Source organism: Labrus bergylta, chromosome 1 (genome assembly GCF_963930695.1).
Source record: "Labrus bergylta chromosome 1, fLabBer1.1, whole genome shotgun sequence".
NCBI classification, from domain to species: Eukaryota; Metazoa; Chordata; class Actinopteri; order Labriformes; family Labridae; genus Labrus; species Labrus bergylta.
This window is the reverse complement of record NC_089195.1, coordinates 25,133,551-25,149,950: the sequence shown is the minus strand read 5'-3', so window position 1 is coordinate 25,149,950 and position 16,400 is coordinate 25,133,551. Positions and strand designations below refer to the sequence as shown.

At 38.7% G+C, this 16,400-nt stretch overlaps 2 protein-coding genes across 3 annotated transcripts in view; both read right to left on the bottom strand.

The window, feature by feature from the left end:
• Positions 1-1,420: 1,420 nt before the first annotated feature.
• Positions 1,421-10,131, bottom strand: LOC109994925 (hydroperoxide isomerase ALOXE3). Its single transcript, XM_020648436.3, has 15 exons — positions 9,957-10,131; positions 9,604-9,763; positions 9,236-9,440; positions 8,983-9,064; positions 7,642-7,764; positions 7,417-7,520; positions 6,638-6,804; positions 6,352-6,495; positions 5,414-5,617; positions 5,141-5,227; positions 4,875-5,044; positions 2,967-3,088; positions 2,724-2,824; positions 2,060-2,230; positions 1,421-1,841 (listed from the first exon to the last, which is right to left on the bottom strand). The coding sequence occupies exons 2-15, from the start codon at positions 9,754-9,756 to the stop codon at positions 1,662-1,664; spliced, it is 2,013 nt and encodes a 670-aa protein (XP_020504092.2). The 5' UTR covers positions 9,757-9,763; positions 9,957-10,131; the 3' UTR covers positions 1,421-1,661.
• Positions 10,132-10,859: 728 nt separating this feature from the next.
• The window catches only part of tbck (TBC1 domain containing kinase), a 44,905-nt gene continuing 39,364 nt past the window's right edge, over positions 10,860-16,400 (bottom strand). For both annotated transcript variants that reach the window (XM_020628917.3, XM_020628916.3), the window contains exon 26: positions 10,860-11,676. In XM_020628917.3, the coding sequence (XP_020484573.3) occupies positions 11,566-11,676 (111 nt within the window). In that variant the 3' untranslated portion in view covers positions 10,860-11,565. The remainder of the gene's footprint in view (positions 11,677-16,400) is intronic.

Below are 16,400 nucleotides of genomic sequence, written 5' to 3'. Positions count from 1 at the left end.
AGGTGTTTATGTTGAAAGGGAGTTGAGTGTGTTTTTGTCTATCATGAACACAGACATACCCGTTCATATTTAAAACTTGAAAAATCTAGCACTTTTACATTTTTTCTTTTAAAAAGATGTGCAATTTTTTCTTCCCATCTTCCCGAAATATTGACCATCTCATCTTTCACATCTTTTTTTTTATACAAAAACTGAACCTGTTCGAGGCAAAGCAAACAACCTTTTAATTAAGCAACTGTTATTTAAATAATAATAAAAAAAATCCCAACCAAAGTTCCTCCAAATATTATCATCCCAACAATAACTCCACCATGTGCAAGAATCTTATGACGGTGGTACAGAAAAATGTCCTTTAGTTGTATGTCTTGTTGGCTGACCATCTACCTTGACCCAACAGTTTAAAATAAAGAACGAAAAAGAAAGACGTGTTAGGAGAGAGAGATTAAAACATACACAAACACAGAGAAAACCAGCAACAACAAAAAAACTACTATTGTTTTTATAATGATACCAGAAGGCTAATAATTACGTAGAATGTGAGTCTAGCATGTAACTGGCTGTTGGTCGTCAGCAACAACAATCTACAGAAACCTACAAAACCAGAGCACAAAAAAAGTTGAGAGAATGCAAAGGTAGTGATGTGTGTTAATGGTAAAAAGTGAGTATAGATGCCAACCTGGTCGTCTAAGTCTTGAGTGTCATTTCTAGGGCGTTGGTCCAATGCAGGCCTGAGCAAGCTCAAACTTTAAAGGTCACATATTGTGCAAAATATACTTTACTATGTTTTTCTAACACTAATATGTGTTTCGATCCTGTCTACAACCCCCCCATTATGAAAAATCCTTCCTCTCTGCATTCTTCCTGCTCCACTTTTCAGAAAATATATGCTCAATCAGGCCAATTGGAGATATTCCCCAAGGTGGGTGACACTCCCACAGCTAGGTGTTTGTTCTGCCCTCTGACTCTGCCTCCCCACCGTAAACAATAGGGCATGGTGCAAGAAAGCCTGAGCCATCGAAATCCTTCTAGAGGGGCGTGGTCGCAAACTGCTCATTTGCATTTAAAGCTATAGACACAGAACCTGCCTGTTCTGAGCAAGGCTGAAATAGAGAGGTTTATGGCGTGATAAAAAACAGGATCAGAGTATATTTTCAGGAAGAAAAGCTTGATTTAAGTTTCTTTATCAGTATTACGTATGTTAATGCAACAATGCAAATGTCGGTTATATAGTCATATTTAATTGTTTCTCAAAATACATTTCTGTCCAATTACTAGCCCAGAGTTGACAGGTTAATTTACAGATCGAGCTGTAACTCAATTTGATGGGCTATGCGGTAGTCTAAAACATAAAATGTCCCAGTTATATCACTAACCAATTCATTCTTGTTTCTTGGTGAAATAAAAGTCAGCAAACACGGGACATTTTTCACATTTTTTTAATGAAAGTTACATGTTTATAAGAAACTTGTCATTGCAGCAGCAGATTTTGCATTTCATGTATTCTTATAAGATGTCCTGTATATTCACAAACTAAAACTAAGAGGATTGGATTAAAAATCACAGATCATCATATATTGACCACATTCAGAGGAGTGATCATACAGTTCTCCCTTCCTCACTTTTTGGTAACACAGAGCTGATGAGGTCACACTATCTGAAATTTAAATGGCCACACTGTTTTCTACCTCTCCTGGATCCATGTATGTGTATGGGACGTCAAGGCTCTTGTTTCTGGCTTTGATTTCTGCACTCAAGGATTGGAGCTCTCCTTGAAAATCCTTTATCAGCTTGCAGGGAATCTCCTCGCTGAAATGCTCCTCAGGGTAATTTCCCAGGGCGATCTGGTGACATCAATGACATGTTTAAAGCTGTTTTCTCCCACTTAGATTAAAATGTTTATTCAATATAGGGAGACGTACAATAGGATAAATTGTGATCGTTTAAAAAAAAAAAAAAAATTGGCTCAAAGAGCTTTTTGGTGTCATGACAATAAGCTACATTACATAACTTGGATACAAATGTGATTTATGTAATTCTACATAAAGTCATCAATACTTACAAAGTCAGAGGACTGCTTGCTGAGTAACCACACTGTGGACATTCCCTGAACTGTCACATTGACATCAGGGAACGTCTGCAGCATGGTGGCCTCGCTTGTTGTCCCCTTGGTGGTTGGTGGAGGAAGTTGCAGGGAGATGGGAGTGTTGGGCATCCAGCCACCATAGTCATACTGCGACGAATAAATGATTGACAGGCAGTGAAGTTTGCATAGAAGAAAACTTTACACAGTAATAATCCTCAGAGGATGAATCATATGACTTTAGTGACCCTCTTATTTATCCACAGGTGACACCATGAGGTTCACAAAGTGTGAGTTAAAAGATACATTTTTCTACTTTATTAGCATTAACTTTGGTTTATACATTCATATTTACATCCTCATGATCTGTCAAAACTTTGGTTTTCCTCTGACTCTGACTGACACGAGCCCAAAAACAAGATAAAATGTTTATTTATACAATATTTGTGGTCATGATAAATTACCTGAAACGGCTACCTACATTAAGGCTATGATCTTAGTAAATTATTTCACCTACTAAGAGTTAGCGTTGTCATTATGGGCATTTCTCACATTACACTCTAAGGACTATGCCTTAACTTCACTGATTAAAATTACCAACGTTATAGTTGGTCGTTTCATTAAACAAATAAATAAAAATCACCTGTCCAGTATTCACAGCTGAGTGCTGTCCTGAGCCAGTGAAGATCACCATGGTGACAAACTTGATCAACTCAACCACTGTGGTAAGGCTCTTTGGAATTCCTGAGAATTAGAGAAAACAAAGCGTATTACTTAAAGATAAAATGACTCACTTGAAGTTTGAATAATATTGCATTATAATATAACTGTACATGAATGTCCATAATAAGCATTATAAAAAAGTTATCTGGTCCTAAAAGCCCACCTGGACAGGGTTGGGAAAGGAATCCATGTTCATAAATGTCTGAAATCCACTTCTGTAGTTCAGAGTCCTGCTGGACTTCAGCATCCCTCTTGTAGTAGTAGCTGAGGATTCCCTGCACAAACCTGAGAAATGCGGAGATGATCACAACTGTGGTTGGATTTTACTGTTTTAAGACCCAAGGCTGAAGAAAGAAACTCTTCTAGAACACTTTAATGTGTCATTGACTGCTCAGTGTTGTTCTTTTTTTAAGGACATTGGTGCAATATTTGATACACTGGATAAAAAAATGGGACCAAATACATAGTTTGACATTTTCTAAATCATACCAATTCACTGACTTGCGGAGACTGATACAACGGTCATATTTTCAAAGTAGCCTGGTTGTCATTCTGGACTCCACCCTATGATTCCAGTCACACATCAATTCCATGACCAAGTCTTCATCCTGCCGGCTTAAAAACATCTCCAGACTCAGGCCATCACTCGCAGACCCTGTTGCAGAATCTCTCATACACACCTTCATCACTTCTCCTCTGGATTATTGCGATGGAATCTGGGGTACCTAGTCAAGCCCTGGACGGGCTCCAGTATGTGCAAAACTCAGCTGCCAGGGTTCTCACCCTCACAAAGCCCTGGCAGCACATCAGCCTCAAAATTCACTGGCTCACAGTCATGTCCTGCATCACATATACACAATCGTCCTCCATACCTACAAATCTCCCAAAATGCATTTCCCCCCCCGTGTCTTTCTGACCTCCTCAACCCCTATACTCAGTCCTGGAACAACCTCCAATCCTTGGACACTGGTTTGCACTCCTTTCCCAACACCAACCTGCAGACTTTAGGGGCAGAGCCTTCAGTGTGACAGCCCCGACCCTCTGGAACTCGCTCCCTGGAGTTATCCGCAATGCTTAGTCCCTGGACATGTTCAAGAATCTCTTGAAATCCCACCTGTTCAACTCAGCTAATGGACTTGGTTAAGTGTTTTGTCTTTGTTTATGTGTTTTAATGTAAAGCATCATTGGGTCCCTTGAAAGGAGCGACATGAATTCAAGCTAATATTATTATTATAATAATAATAAAGTACAGAGCTACTGGGTGGCAATTATCCTGTTGGCCTGTCATTTGTGCTGTAATAAACCTGGAAAAATCCTTTGGGAAAGCTAACTGTTTATTGGTACTCTGTCAGGGGTCCAATACCAGAATGTTTTGTTGCATACTTTCACTTTTTTTTTACCATCTAGTATTCTTTAACAACCTGTATTGTTTAACCAATACTGTCCATTACTGTCTGAATAGTGAGTTGTTGATAATGTTGTCATGAGTCAAATACCTTAGTCACGAGTGATCAGTTGAGGCAAAATCAGCCCTTCCCCCAAAGCAAAAAATATGAACATAAAATAGCTAAAATAAATAATAAAGTCTGAATACATGGCCAGGAGCTCTTTTAAATGTAACATTTCACAGCCAGGCATATTTTTAGTGCACGGCCACAAACATGAAATGGAATTAAATGTACCCAATAATCCTACATCTGTATTTTCAGTTTGCTTTCCTGCGAGGGTTTGGACACCCTGCCTGATTAAAAAAATGGACAGCTGAGTTGTCCTGTACTAATCACCATCACTTAGTCTAATAAGAGGGTGTGACACGTTTTTTTACCTGCAATGGAAATGAGGGTAAACCCTGCTCCAACATTGAAGCCTTACACTTACCTTAGTCAGACCATGCATCTAGTTTCTTTGTTCACCAGAATATACTTCATAGCCTTGTAATGCTCTAACTCACCATAGCAAAGTGTAACACTTGATGATAACAATGGCAAACACGTGAAGAAATATTCTACACTTTTGCTCCAAAGTGTTATAATGTAGAAACATAATGCAGAATGGAAACTGCCTACAGTACCTGTGGATGATCTCCCAAAGCTTCAGTCCATCATCTCTGTAATAGAAGTTGGGCACAGCCTCCAGTCCACGCTCAGCGATGTCGTCTGGTATGCAGAGGGAGCTGTAGGTCACTGAGGACAGTGACCTCTTCAGGATTGGGAACATTGCTTCTCCACCAGAAGCTGAAAACTAGGGGAACAGTCAATATGAGGAACAGTGTTTTTGATATAAAAAACAAGAGACATTGTTAAATTAGTGTAAAGTGTATTTCTCTTGTCTTTCTACCTGTGTGAAAACACCAGTCTCAGATATTAGAGCAAGTCGAGCCAAGAAGTTGATCTGCAGGGTGTAGCGAGTGTGAGGAATGAGGAGCTGAGGGGGAAAAAAAACTCTTAGTCACAATGTTAAAAGACACGGTCATAGTTCTGATGCCTCTATACCATTTAGTATTAAGTATATACACATTAATACATTACGCTTAATAAACCTTTGAGCATATGAGAAACAGAAAGTAAAAAAAACAACTACAGCAAGGTAAGTGTTCCGTGTTGCTGTTACCTTGTACAGTGGATGCACCATGGGCACATTGCGCAGCAGAGACACAGCAAACACTTCAGCCAGAAGATGAGTGCGCAGCAGGTGAACATTGAGCTGGTGTTCGCTGAAATCTGCACTTCTCACAAAAATCTTGGCCATCAACCAGTCGTACTCGGAATCAGTAGGAAAAAAGATGGGATTGTCTTCTCCTGGAGTCTGCTTCAGCTGCAGGAGAAGGAATGAAGGTGTTGTTCATTGAAGGTGTGTGTGTGTGTTTAACAATTTTCAGTCACTGTTTTATTTCCACCAGAGTGAAAGAGGGTAGCGGGATGTTAATTGGCATGAAAAGACTAAATATATATTTCTCTGATTCTTATTCTTTGCACAAGTTTGCACACTAACTACAAAGGGTAATATCTGTCTGTTTTGCCTGTCAACAAAACAAAGAAGCATTTAAGTTTTTTTGCGACTTTGACTCCTTACTCTCACACTAACAGGAGCCATTCTCACAATCTCAAATCACACACATCCTACCAATAGACCGGTTTCTGGTCTCTCCCTCTGCTCTACCACCCCAGCATCCACCTAAAGGTTCTTACCAGGGTTTTAAGATATTATGTCATCACTTCTCAATTTCTGGTTTTGAAATAAATCTACATCCTGTGACAAGGTCGGAGCCTAAACGCCAAATTCAAACTATGTACACGCTACAGCTGCTGCAATAAATATTTCAAACATGCAAACGTGTATTTTTTAATACTTGATATCCCAAATGCTTTAGCTGCTCCATAGATTAGCTCTAAGCTGTGGGCAGGACTTTTAATACATTCGTTATTTTATCATGTGAACACGTCCTGTTTGCATGTAAACCTGCCTCTTACCGTTAAAATAATAACCAATTCTTTAAGTTGCAGCTTTATTATTGGCTTTAATTAATTTAATTTAATTTAATATTTTACCTGGATAGCGATTGGCATCATCTTGTCCTCAGGTGTTTTGTGGAGCAGGACGAGGGGAGCCATCAAGTACTGCTTCTTCCCGTTGATGATGTTTGCCTCCACTCCATCCAAGCGCTTGTAGTCACACAGGTATATGTTTCCTTTCTATATGAAATTAAAGAGAGGATGGGAAATGACTTGATGTGAATATTACCCAAAATAAATGTAGCATACAAGTTTCACATTTAACATGTCATGGGGCAAAACAATATTCTAATAATAAGATAAAAAATGTCAAAACAATCACCTTCATTTCATCTTCCAAGCTACATTGATCAGGGAGGCGGACCATGCCATCAGTGACAGGGAAATTCTCCGGTAGGACTGAACAGCGTCGGATTAGCATGGGGTTGATCCCATTGAGGAACTGGTAGCCGAAAAAGGCGTCCTCTTTCCAATGTTCCTGCACATAGTCTGGAAATAGAAGAGCTGAGCTTCAAAGATTTCCAAACGTATAGACAAAAAATCTCGCTAAAAAACCATGATTATAAGTTTAACTGTTCACCACTTGTGAATTAGAAAAGAGGAAATAGCTGTTTTCCTGCAAACATGATTGGTCACTGGTTCAAATTGTTTGCTATTGAGTTTTCATACAGAATTTTGATTACATGCAAAGTCAGACGAGCAAAGCATGTTATACGGAAACTTGCTCATGTCAAGAAACAGCAAATAAAGAGTCAAATAAAGAGTCAAATAAAGAGTCAAATAGAGTCAAATAAAGAGTCAAATAAAGAGTCAAATAAAGAGTCAAATAGAGTCAAATAAAGAGTCAAATAAAGAGTCAAATAAAGTCAAATAAAGAGTCAAATAAAGTCAAATAAAGAGTCAAATAAAGAGTCAAATAAAGAGTCAAATAAAGAGGCCAATAGTCCATTCAGTATTCAATGAAACCTATGGCTTTCCTCAGGAATGTAAACAATTGTGATACTCCTTCAGTAGCATAATGGAATACAGTTAAATATACAAAGAACACAGCTGAATGTCTTAACATGCATAACAAGTACTCTATTGCACTCCCCTTATTACCTGATATGGCAGTCCGCTTGCAGCAGAACACCCGTTCAATGTCCTCAATATCAGTCCAGTTCTTTTCGCAACGAGCCAATCCATTAAGTTGCAGCTCAGTCAGTCTTGGAAATAAAAGTAAAGAACATTCTAATTACAATGTTTTAAGTCATTTCCTGACTTCATGTAGGTGAGGCAGGTTCATGCTTCTATGAATAGATCTTGGACAGAATCTGAGGACTTCACCCTGAGGCTGCAGTGAATAAAAACTCTGAGGTCTTGGTGAAGGAGAAGCGGACCTCACAAGGCAGAGAGAGAGGGTTGCCTGCTTTCATACAATGGGGTATTCCTTCTTTATACACATCCCAGCTGAGGAAAACAGAGAGATCAAAGTTAGAAAGCTTTTGTATTTAAAACAGTAGTGTAGCTGCAGTTTAATTTAGAGTATGAATGCGTTGTAGACATGACACATATTTCTCCAAATTGCAATTGTAGTGCATGGTTCTAGGATACTACATTTTCAATAAACTTTGTTGAGTAAGAAAATCATTGTTGTATCACCCGTGGCTGCTCAGTGAACTGTAGTTAGCCCACTCCTGCGCTCCATTAGCATGCACAAGCATTCTGGGAACTGGCCGAAAAACCTACTTGACGCAATGTAATAAGTGATTGACCAGCCTCACATTAATTTGACACTTTTGCCCTGTACAGTCAAATATTTCATCCTGGTTAATATCCATGCCTATCTATCTTAGCTTAGTAACATACAACTATGATTATAATTTGCAATCAACAACAGGAGAAAGCAAGCAGGCTAAAGTTAGCTTGCTTGCACTTACTCAAATTTGTATTGGTGTGCATTGGTCTCTCAATGATTTTTCAAACTACTTTATCGTCAATCACTTTAATGAGACAAATAATGAGAAAAATAAGACATTCGAGCTCCTGAGAGGAACTTTCAGTTTATGTGGATTTTGGCGCCCCCTGTGGACACAGCTGTACCGGCTCGTGTGACTACAGAGGTTAACCAGCGAACAGATATCGGTTCAAGAACTGGTCTTGCCTTAATAAATGGATTCTCTACAACTACCTATTTCCAGTATCTTAACCTTGTTGTCCAAGAAAGGCTTATCTCAATAAAATACTTTTTTTGGACGCATTGCTCAGTGTTGTTGGCAGCAGCAAGACGTCCTAAGCTAAAGAAAGCTGACGCTGCTAACTGTTTGCTGAAGAGACACAAGGTAGGCTAACATGCATAGACTTCATTTTTGTCCCTCTGTAAGATGTAAACTAAGTGCTTTACATAGAAATCACCCGACAGACTGTTGTAGACAACAGAGGAGGATGGGAAGCTTTCTTTTTTAAAAACATGTGACAATCTGTTTACACATTAGCAATAAAAGGAGACTGCTGCAAGTAAATAGTTTAACACTGTATCCAAGTAAACCTCTGGCAGGGTCATCAGTGTCAAAAAGTCATTTGTAAATAATTATAATTAACATATTCAACAAGATGTTGAGCAGGTTTGGATTAATATCACTACCAGGATGCGTAAAACTTGAATATGTATAATCTCAAAGCTCTCACCGGTAATCGTCCTCTCGCTGCTTTAGCTCCTGCTGTCGACTGTACTTGCCAAGATGATGGGTGTCATCAAAGACTGTCAGAGCTTAAAGCAAGAAACACATCAAGATTTCAAATAGTCTCAAAATACCATGTTGGCATAAAATACATACATCTACTTTAGCCTTCTTGGTCTGTAGGTGGCAGAACTGATCTTTACTTAATGTTTGGTGTAGTCAGTTAGCTGCTTATGTAAGACAAGCAAGTGCCCACTAACCTCTTCCCTCTCTGAAGCGGTACACCGCACTGTCAGTGATCCAGCGGTAGACAGGGAAGTTGTAGGTGTCTCCCTCAGGCGATTTCACTTCCACCTTGGTAGGGAACCAACTGTCTTCAGGAAAAAGCGGGAGACGCTGTTTGTCCAGCTCTATCAGGACTAGCTTTCCAATAGAGGCAGAGTTGCAGATGGAAAAAGAAGACACCTGGAAAATGAGAGAAAAGCTCTGAAACTACCAACAAAAGACAACCAAGCTGAGGATTGCCATCAGATTCACTAAATTGGTATTAAAGGGGTGATTGTCTTAAGGAGGAAAAGTTGAAGAAGCATGTTGTGCATTTTAAACATAACAAATATTTCAGACTTACTGCTCCAGGGGTGAAGGCTAAAGCCCCTTTGAAGTTTATGAGCCAACTGCGATCACTCTCCCCATCTGTCCCCACCAGCTTAATGAAGATATGGTTAAAAGTGGAAGCACCAGCGATACTGCCAGTGGTTATGGTCACCTGATATTTCACCATTTTCACTCTGGAAAGCAGAACAATGTTGAGGAGTTAAAAACAAAAGTATTAAATTGATAATCACCTGATGAGCCTGAGGGCAAAACTGCTGGATCTGGAAACAATGAAAGAGGCAATAAAATATTCACAATAGTCTTCTCCCAGTTATATACTCCAGTCATTCCTGAAAAATTAAAATACATGTCTTACACCTGTCTTACCTGCGAATGAAGCCAAGAAGTTCCTTTGATGACTTGCTCTTATGATTAATGATTCCCCACTGACTTCTTTTTTAAATAGACTCTAGTGGGAGTGTCCTTGAGGGATTGTTGAACATGTACAAACAATTGCCAACTTTGCAAAACCACAAGATTCGATGCAGATTGGCACATCCTATGGTGGTGCAGAAAAAAAAAACAGAACTTTTTTTTCAACAGCTTCATGTGAAATCATCACACTCAACGATAAAATGTATATGTTTTAATTAAAAACAAAGAAAAAATTATGTTTCAGTTATACACTATGTGACATGATATTAAACAATTTCTTAAAATGTGATTGGATTTTTAATTTAATTTATTAATCCCTGAGGGAAATCCTGGTTTTACACTCTGTTATTGACAGAGAGAGAGACAGGCTTCTCACACACACAGGCCTGAAATACACACATGCACAAATAGGACTTGTGGACATGCATTAGTGGAGAGATGTCAGAGTGGGGCTGCTACTAAAGGACCTTGCCAAATCTGTAGGGAGTGCACTGCCTTGCTCAAAGTCACCTCGGCATTGCGCGGGAAGTGACCTGGCACCTCTCCAGCTACCAGACCAACTTCCATACTTCGGTCCACACCTGGACTTGAACTGGCAACACTTTGGCTCCAAACCCAAGTCCCTACAGTCTGAGCTACTGCCGCCCAAACATTAGTCAATACAGAAGATCTTGCTGCTGTGAAAGTTTCTTGTGATGCAACTAATGCTTACCGGTAAGAAGCCACCAAAAACATTGTGCAGAAATCACTGTGTCTTATTGTTGTTGTTTCTCACATATACTGTAAAACTTAGCTGCCTATTTATTCATTGGTTCACCCGTTTAATCTATGACAAACTACACCAGCTCTCACAAATTATTACTGCACAAAGTCTTTAATGTTCAGTATTTGTCTCAATTGTCAAAAATGGTAAAATCATATCGTATCATAAATGAATGATAGAATAGAAAATGCATGATATAATGTTTCTGCATTGCTTCTTTGTTAGTTCTTATTCTCTGTTTACACACGAGGGGAGCTTGGTATCAGCAATACCTTTAATGCAATGCAGTCAGTTCATTTAACTATAGCATTAATTATGCAAAGACATGGTTTTAAATGAACACCTCTCTGACAGTGTTAAAAAAAAAATGCACATAACAGACATCATGACATAGACTTAAAGGCAGTACAGTTTGATTTGTACTTGTGTAGCTGCTGAGTATTTAACACATTTCTAATGATCAACTGGCTCAGAACAGACATTATAACAGACAGTGCATTATTGGTCACAGACAGATCAGTTTCAGTATGAGGCTACAACAACACATGGCAATTAATCCAGGAAAAAAAAAAAATTCATTCTTGTTTTAAGACAGAAAAACAACAACAAATGCTCTGTTAGGCATGTTAGTTTAACAAATCAAATTGGATTTAATTTGCACAATAGTTCTTTAAACATTGCGTTAAATGTATCAGTAAAGTGACAAGACTGTTTTTGTTCCCCTTTTCAAATTCAGCTAATGACAATTTCCAGTCTTTCCGCTCATCCCTTTTGTTTATGTGGAGCTGACGTATGGGCTCAGATCTGAGGGGAGGGGACGGTCAAGAGTCCAGTGGGCTTCAGCTTGTTGATCCCTCCATCCAGGATACAAACCCGTGGGAAATTGACCTTCACCAGGTGGGATGCAAACTGGAAAAAATAGAGAAATTGACAAGTGATTTTCACCTCAGGTGACTCAGATGGTTTCTGTGATCTTGGAGTTACTACAGTGTCCTCCTGCAGTTGCAAAACACGACATTTTCTCCACATATCTTTTTGCAATAACAGTCATCCACAATATGTGAGGACTGACATGTACTATGTGAAATGCATTTCAAAACTTGTCAAATATCTTATATGTACAGAGGCATATGACACAAAACACATGCCTTTGACTGTGCGAGAGAAAGTGAGATTTAATATCGACATTGCATTATTTAGTATTAAGTAAAAACTCCAGGTAATGCAGATGACACTTGTGTTTGTCGTATAAAGAATATCTGCCCTCTGTAGTCGCTCGGCACAATCAATTAAAATGCACTCAATCCAATAAAACACTCTTTACAGTTGCAATTTATTTTTTATTAACACTCCTCTGACAGTTAGTTTCAATTCAATTTCAATGCAATTTATTTGCACAAGATTGGACATGTGGGGGCGCCTGTGTGCAAACGCCCCTTGTACAGATGTCCCGGGTTTGAATCTGACCTGTGGCTAATTTCCCGTGTGCTATTCCCCGGTAGACTTGGTAGATTGGTTAAAGTACTACAGCAGGCAGGTGGTCAGAAAGGCGACTTTCCTCCTGCAGAGCCCAGATCACCCTCTCTATGCAGAGTTTAGTCCTCTCCCCTCTCGCAGACGGTACAGACTGCCTGTGATGAAGAGGCATTTGCTCTCATTTGTACCTGCTGCTATTTTTTTGTTTAATAGCGGTTGAATTTTAAACACAGTTTCATGTTAATGTACAGGGCACTCGTTGGTAAAATCTCTTCTTACTTGACTACTCTCTTGTCTACAAACACTTCAAACCATGCAATTATTAATCCCAAGGCTTGGCAACTTCAAGTTGTATGACGAAATGGTCAAAGACTGCTCTTAGTAATGCTGCACTCATCATGTTTTCACATGACAGGTGTCCTCTCTTGCAACACTTCTGAGTCACTTACTGACTGAAAGTAAATGCAATTGATTCAAAATGTGACTTATGCAACAAGGCATGCGTTTGCAAGAATGAGCACATGTTTATGAATGTCTCTGGAATACTTTTAACCGTGTGAAAATGTTTGTTTTGTTGTGTCTTTCAACGTATTGCTGCGGGGCATCACTAGTCACGAGCATCACAAATCTTCTCTGCTAAAACAAAGGATATATAAAAACATAAATATATTAAAATATAAATACAAGCTCCACACAAACACACACACACACACACAAACACCAAAAACAAAGGAGATGACGGTTGTTAGTAGAGAAAGGTACTGTATGAATGCTAAAGGTATATTTTTCTAAATGTTTTTTCTGTCTGTCTATCCAGGTTCTTCTGAGTGTAATTATGTTGTAGCAGGAAATTACACATTTGGCTAAAAACACTTCTCAATCTTTCTTTCTTTCTTTAGAATGAGGGGTCATTTTGCTCTTTCCATTAGACTTCAGTAATTGGGGCTTTTTTTTTCAAAATCACAGAAGGAAAAAGTCTTGTATTTCTGCACAGAACTCACAACGACAGCAGAGCGTGTTGTCTCCTTGCAGCTGATCTGCTGTCTCTTAGTCAGTGATAGTAGGTCTGGGCGATATGAACTCAAATCAACATCACGATTAATTGAACATTTTACCTCGATGACGATTAGTGAATGATTATTTTGTTTTTTGCCCTCATAGTTCACTGAAATGGTCTCTACTGTAAATATGCTCAACTATTAAAGCTGGGATGTTTCTTCTAATGAAAGGGTGCATATCTGATTAACTATTTTGTGGTAATCAATTAAATATTTCGAACTGAAATCGAAGAATAGCTTGAAATGAAAACGACACATTTTAGTTTTAAATTAGAAATGAACTTCTCTAAAACAGTAGAAAATGAATAACTTGCATTTCTTGCAAACAGTTTTTCCGCAGTGTGTACATTTAACTTCTTTTTGTTCGGTATCGTCTTCCCTAAAGACAAAATGTGTCCAAATGACGGACACTGCTTCCATGTCGCTGATTGAATGTGTCGTCACTCTGGGCAAGATTAACGTCGGTTAGAGGTTCTAAATGTCGGTTTCAATTTTTTTTGATTGATTGTCCCGCCCTAAGTGATAGGGTCACAAAAAAAGATACTGTTGTTTGACGTCCTATTTAACTCTGGTTTAGCAACACATTGCCTTTGTTTGACGTTTGTGTGGTTTTTATGTCAGTGTGAAGAAATCTGATGCTGAAACATCTGTATCCAACCGTTAGATTTCATCTTACACAACAGCTGTTATAAAATCTGAATGAATGTCAGTTTCTGCATGCAGTGTGTGAACCAAGAGTGTTGAGAATGCACGCGCGCGCACGCGCCTTAAATGCTTAAATGCCAATAGGTTATAATAAAAATGAAAGGATTTCAATGAAGCCTGAACCCACTGTGAGTGCACTAATGAAAATACCACTGCTGCGATGTGAATGACATTTAAGCACAATTGAATCTTTTTTTTAATCGACCTTTAATTTTGCCACCTGCTCCACGTCACTGAGCTCTATCATAAATCTTTGAGTGTGGAGGGTTTGCCAGGTTTGGTGTGGTTCAGGTGTTAGTGTTCTCTTTAACCTGGAGTGGACCAATAGGCTTCTTGCAAAACACAGAATCTTAAAATAATTTGACCTACGCCTGTGTTATAAAGCTGATTTTGTACCTCTGCTTAAACTAAAAATGATGATTTCTGTATTAATGATTTCAAAGACACAAAAGACATGATTTGCAGTAGATCCCTGATTAGATCCTAATCATGAATCAAGCCATAAAAAGTTAAAAAGAACTTTTTCAACTTTTTCTGCAAAGGAAGTCGTCCTTTATTTTGCAAAAATTTCTTGAACATTTCTCGCAACCTGGTTCGAAACTGAGCCCACGCTGCTTCGTCCATAAATATTCAGGACCGTCTCTTCAATTAGGAAGAGCTCGTGATTTTGCTCTTTTTCATTCCAACATATGGAAGGAGGACATCTTTTCTAAATTGAGATGTTGCCTGAAGCCACATCCCTGCTGAGTTTTTAAATTTAAGACTGGCTAATTTATTCTAAGGAGAGCACAGAAGTGGAATTTATAATGATCAATATGCTTCTTCGTTCTGTTATGCTGAAAGGAGCAAAGTTATTTCTGTGCACTGAAATGTCAAAGACAAGACAATGAATGATTCATGTAAAACACAGTCTCAGCCTCTGCTTAGGTCCTGGGGTCTTTTAGAGAAAGGCCAAAGACAGAGTCGCTTTTATTTTGCCACACCGTACAACAGACTCGTTAGCCTAAACCACAGAGATCTTAAGAGTATTTTACCAAAGAAAACCTGGCGCAGAGGAGCTGTTTAATGAGCCAATTGTTTTCATTTGCACAAAGACTTCTGTCTACCTCAAGATTTTCAGGGTTTTCTCCACGCTGCTGTGGATTTTGAAAGACAGAGGCCTGGATATGGAGGATTAGTGTCTTAGCAAAATCTTTCATGTTAGCACGAGAAGGTTCTCTGCTTCAGTCCCAGCACCAGTACCGGTACAAACATGATATATTTCCTGACCTTAAAAATTCCATTTTCTTCTTTGTTTAGTATTTGGGTGCGAGGCACATTGCATGGTGAACATGTGAAAGAAGAGGCTCAAACAGATAGCAGGTGAATTCATTCCAGGCGCTAAGCAAGTGGTGGGTTTTTTTGTTAGGAAATCTATCTTAGAAATTTGCTAAGAATAGATGTCCCCAAATTGTGTGTGATTTATTCTGCTCCCATTCTGGGGATTTTTTTTTTTTTACACCCTAAAAGTAATGACTTTATTTGAAATGTGTAGAATTAGCCAAATAGTCATAAAAAAAGAAAAACAGGAAATGTACACCAATTGAGTGGATATGCTGATTTAGGCTGTACAGTAAACCTGTTCCTTCTTTACATTAAATCACTATTAATGCAACAGGACATATATAGTGATTCATTGGCAAATCCTCATTGAAGATATGTTGAATCAGAGTCCAGTTCCATTATGCACAGCTGCCCCATGTATGTACAATGATTTAAGTACATGCAACACCAGGTATCAGGCAAAATTAAGCCAAACACATGAGCACACATCTAGTGGGTCTGCTCTCAATTGGTAATCAGTCATTTTATGTGGGAAATGTCTAACACATGGATCATTAATCTCTTTTTCCTAATATTAACAGAAAAAAAATCATTCTCCATTGCAGAGCTAATGTTTGTACAGATTTTATGATTTAGCTCAAAAGAGAAGGAAACGAGTGAGGCGACTGGCTCATAATTGTATATAAGCACACCCTCCAATATTCCTCCTCACCTAGCTCTATTGCATTGCTGGACATACATGGACTAAGCTAGCAGGAGACATTGCATTTTAAATATTGTCCTCGGTCTATAACCACTCCATGGGGACGGTGTCTTTTTAGGACATACTACCGTAAGGGCACAGTAGAGCTTTTAGCTGAATGCTAACTGGCAAACATGCTTATAATGACCATGTTAAAATGTTTAGGATTCATGGGATCTCGTTAGCATATTAGTATGCTAGAATTAGCCTCTAGGTTTGCATGTAATTCATAGCTTTCAGTCACGTGACCAGCACGGATGGCAAAAAGTGCTCAGGAAAATAGTGGTTACCATTGAAAACATTGTAGAACTGCAGCACGGCCATTATAT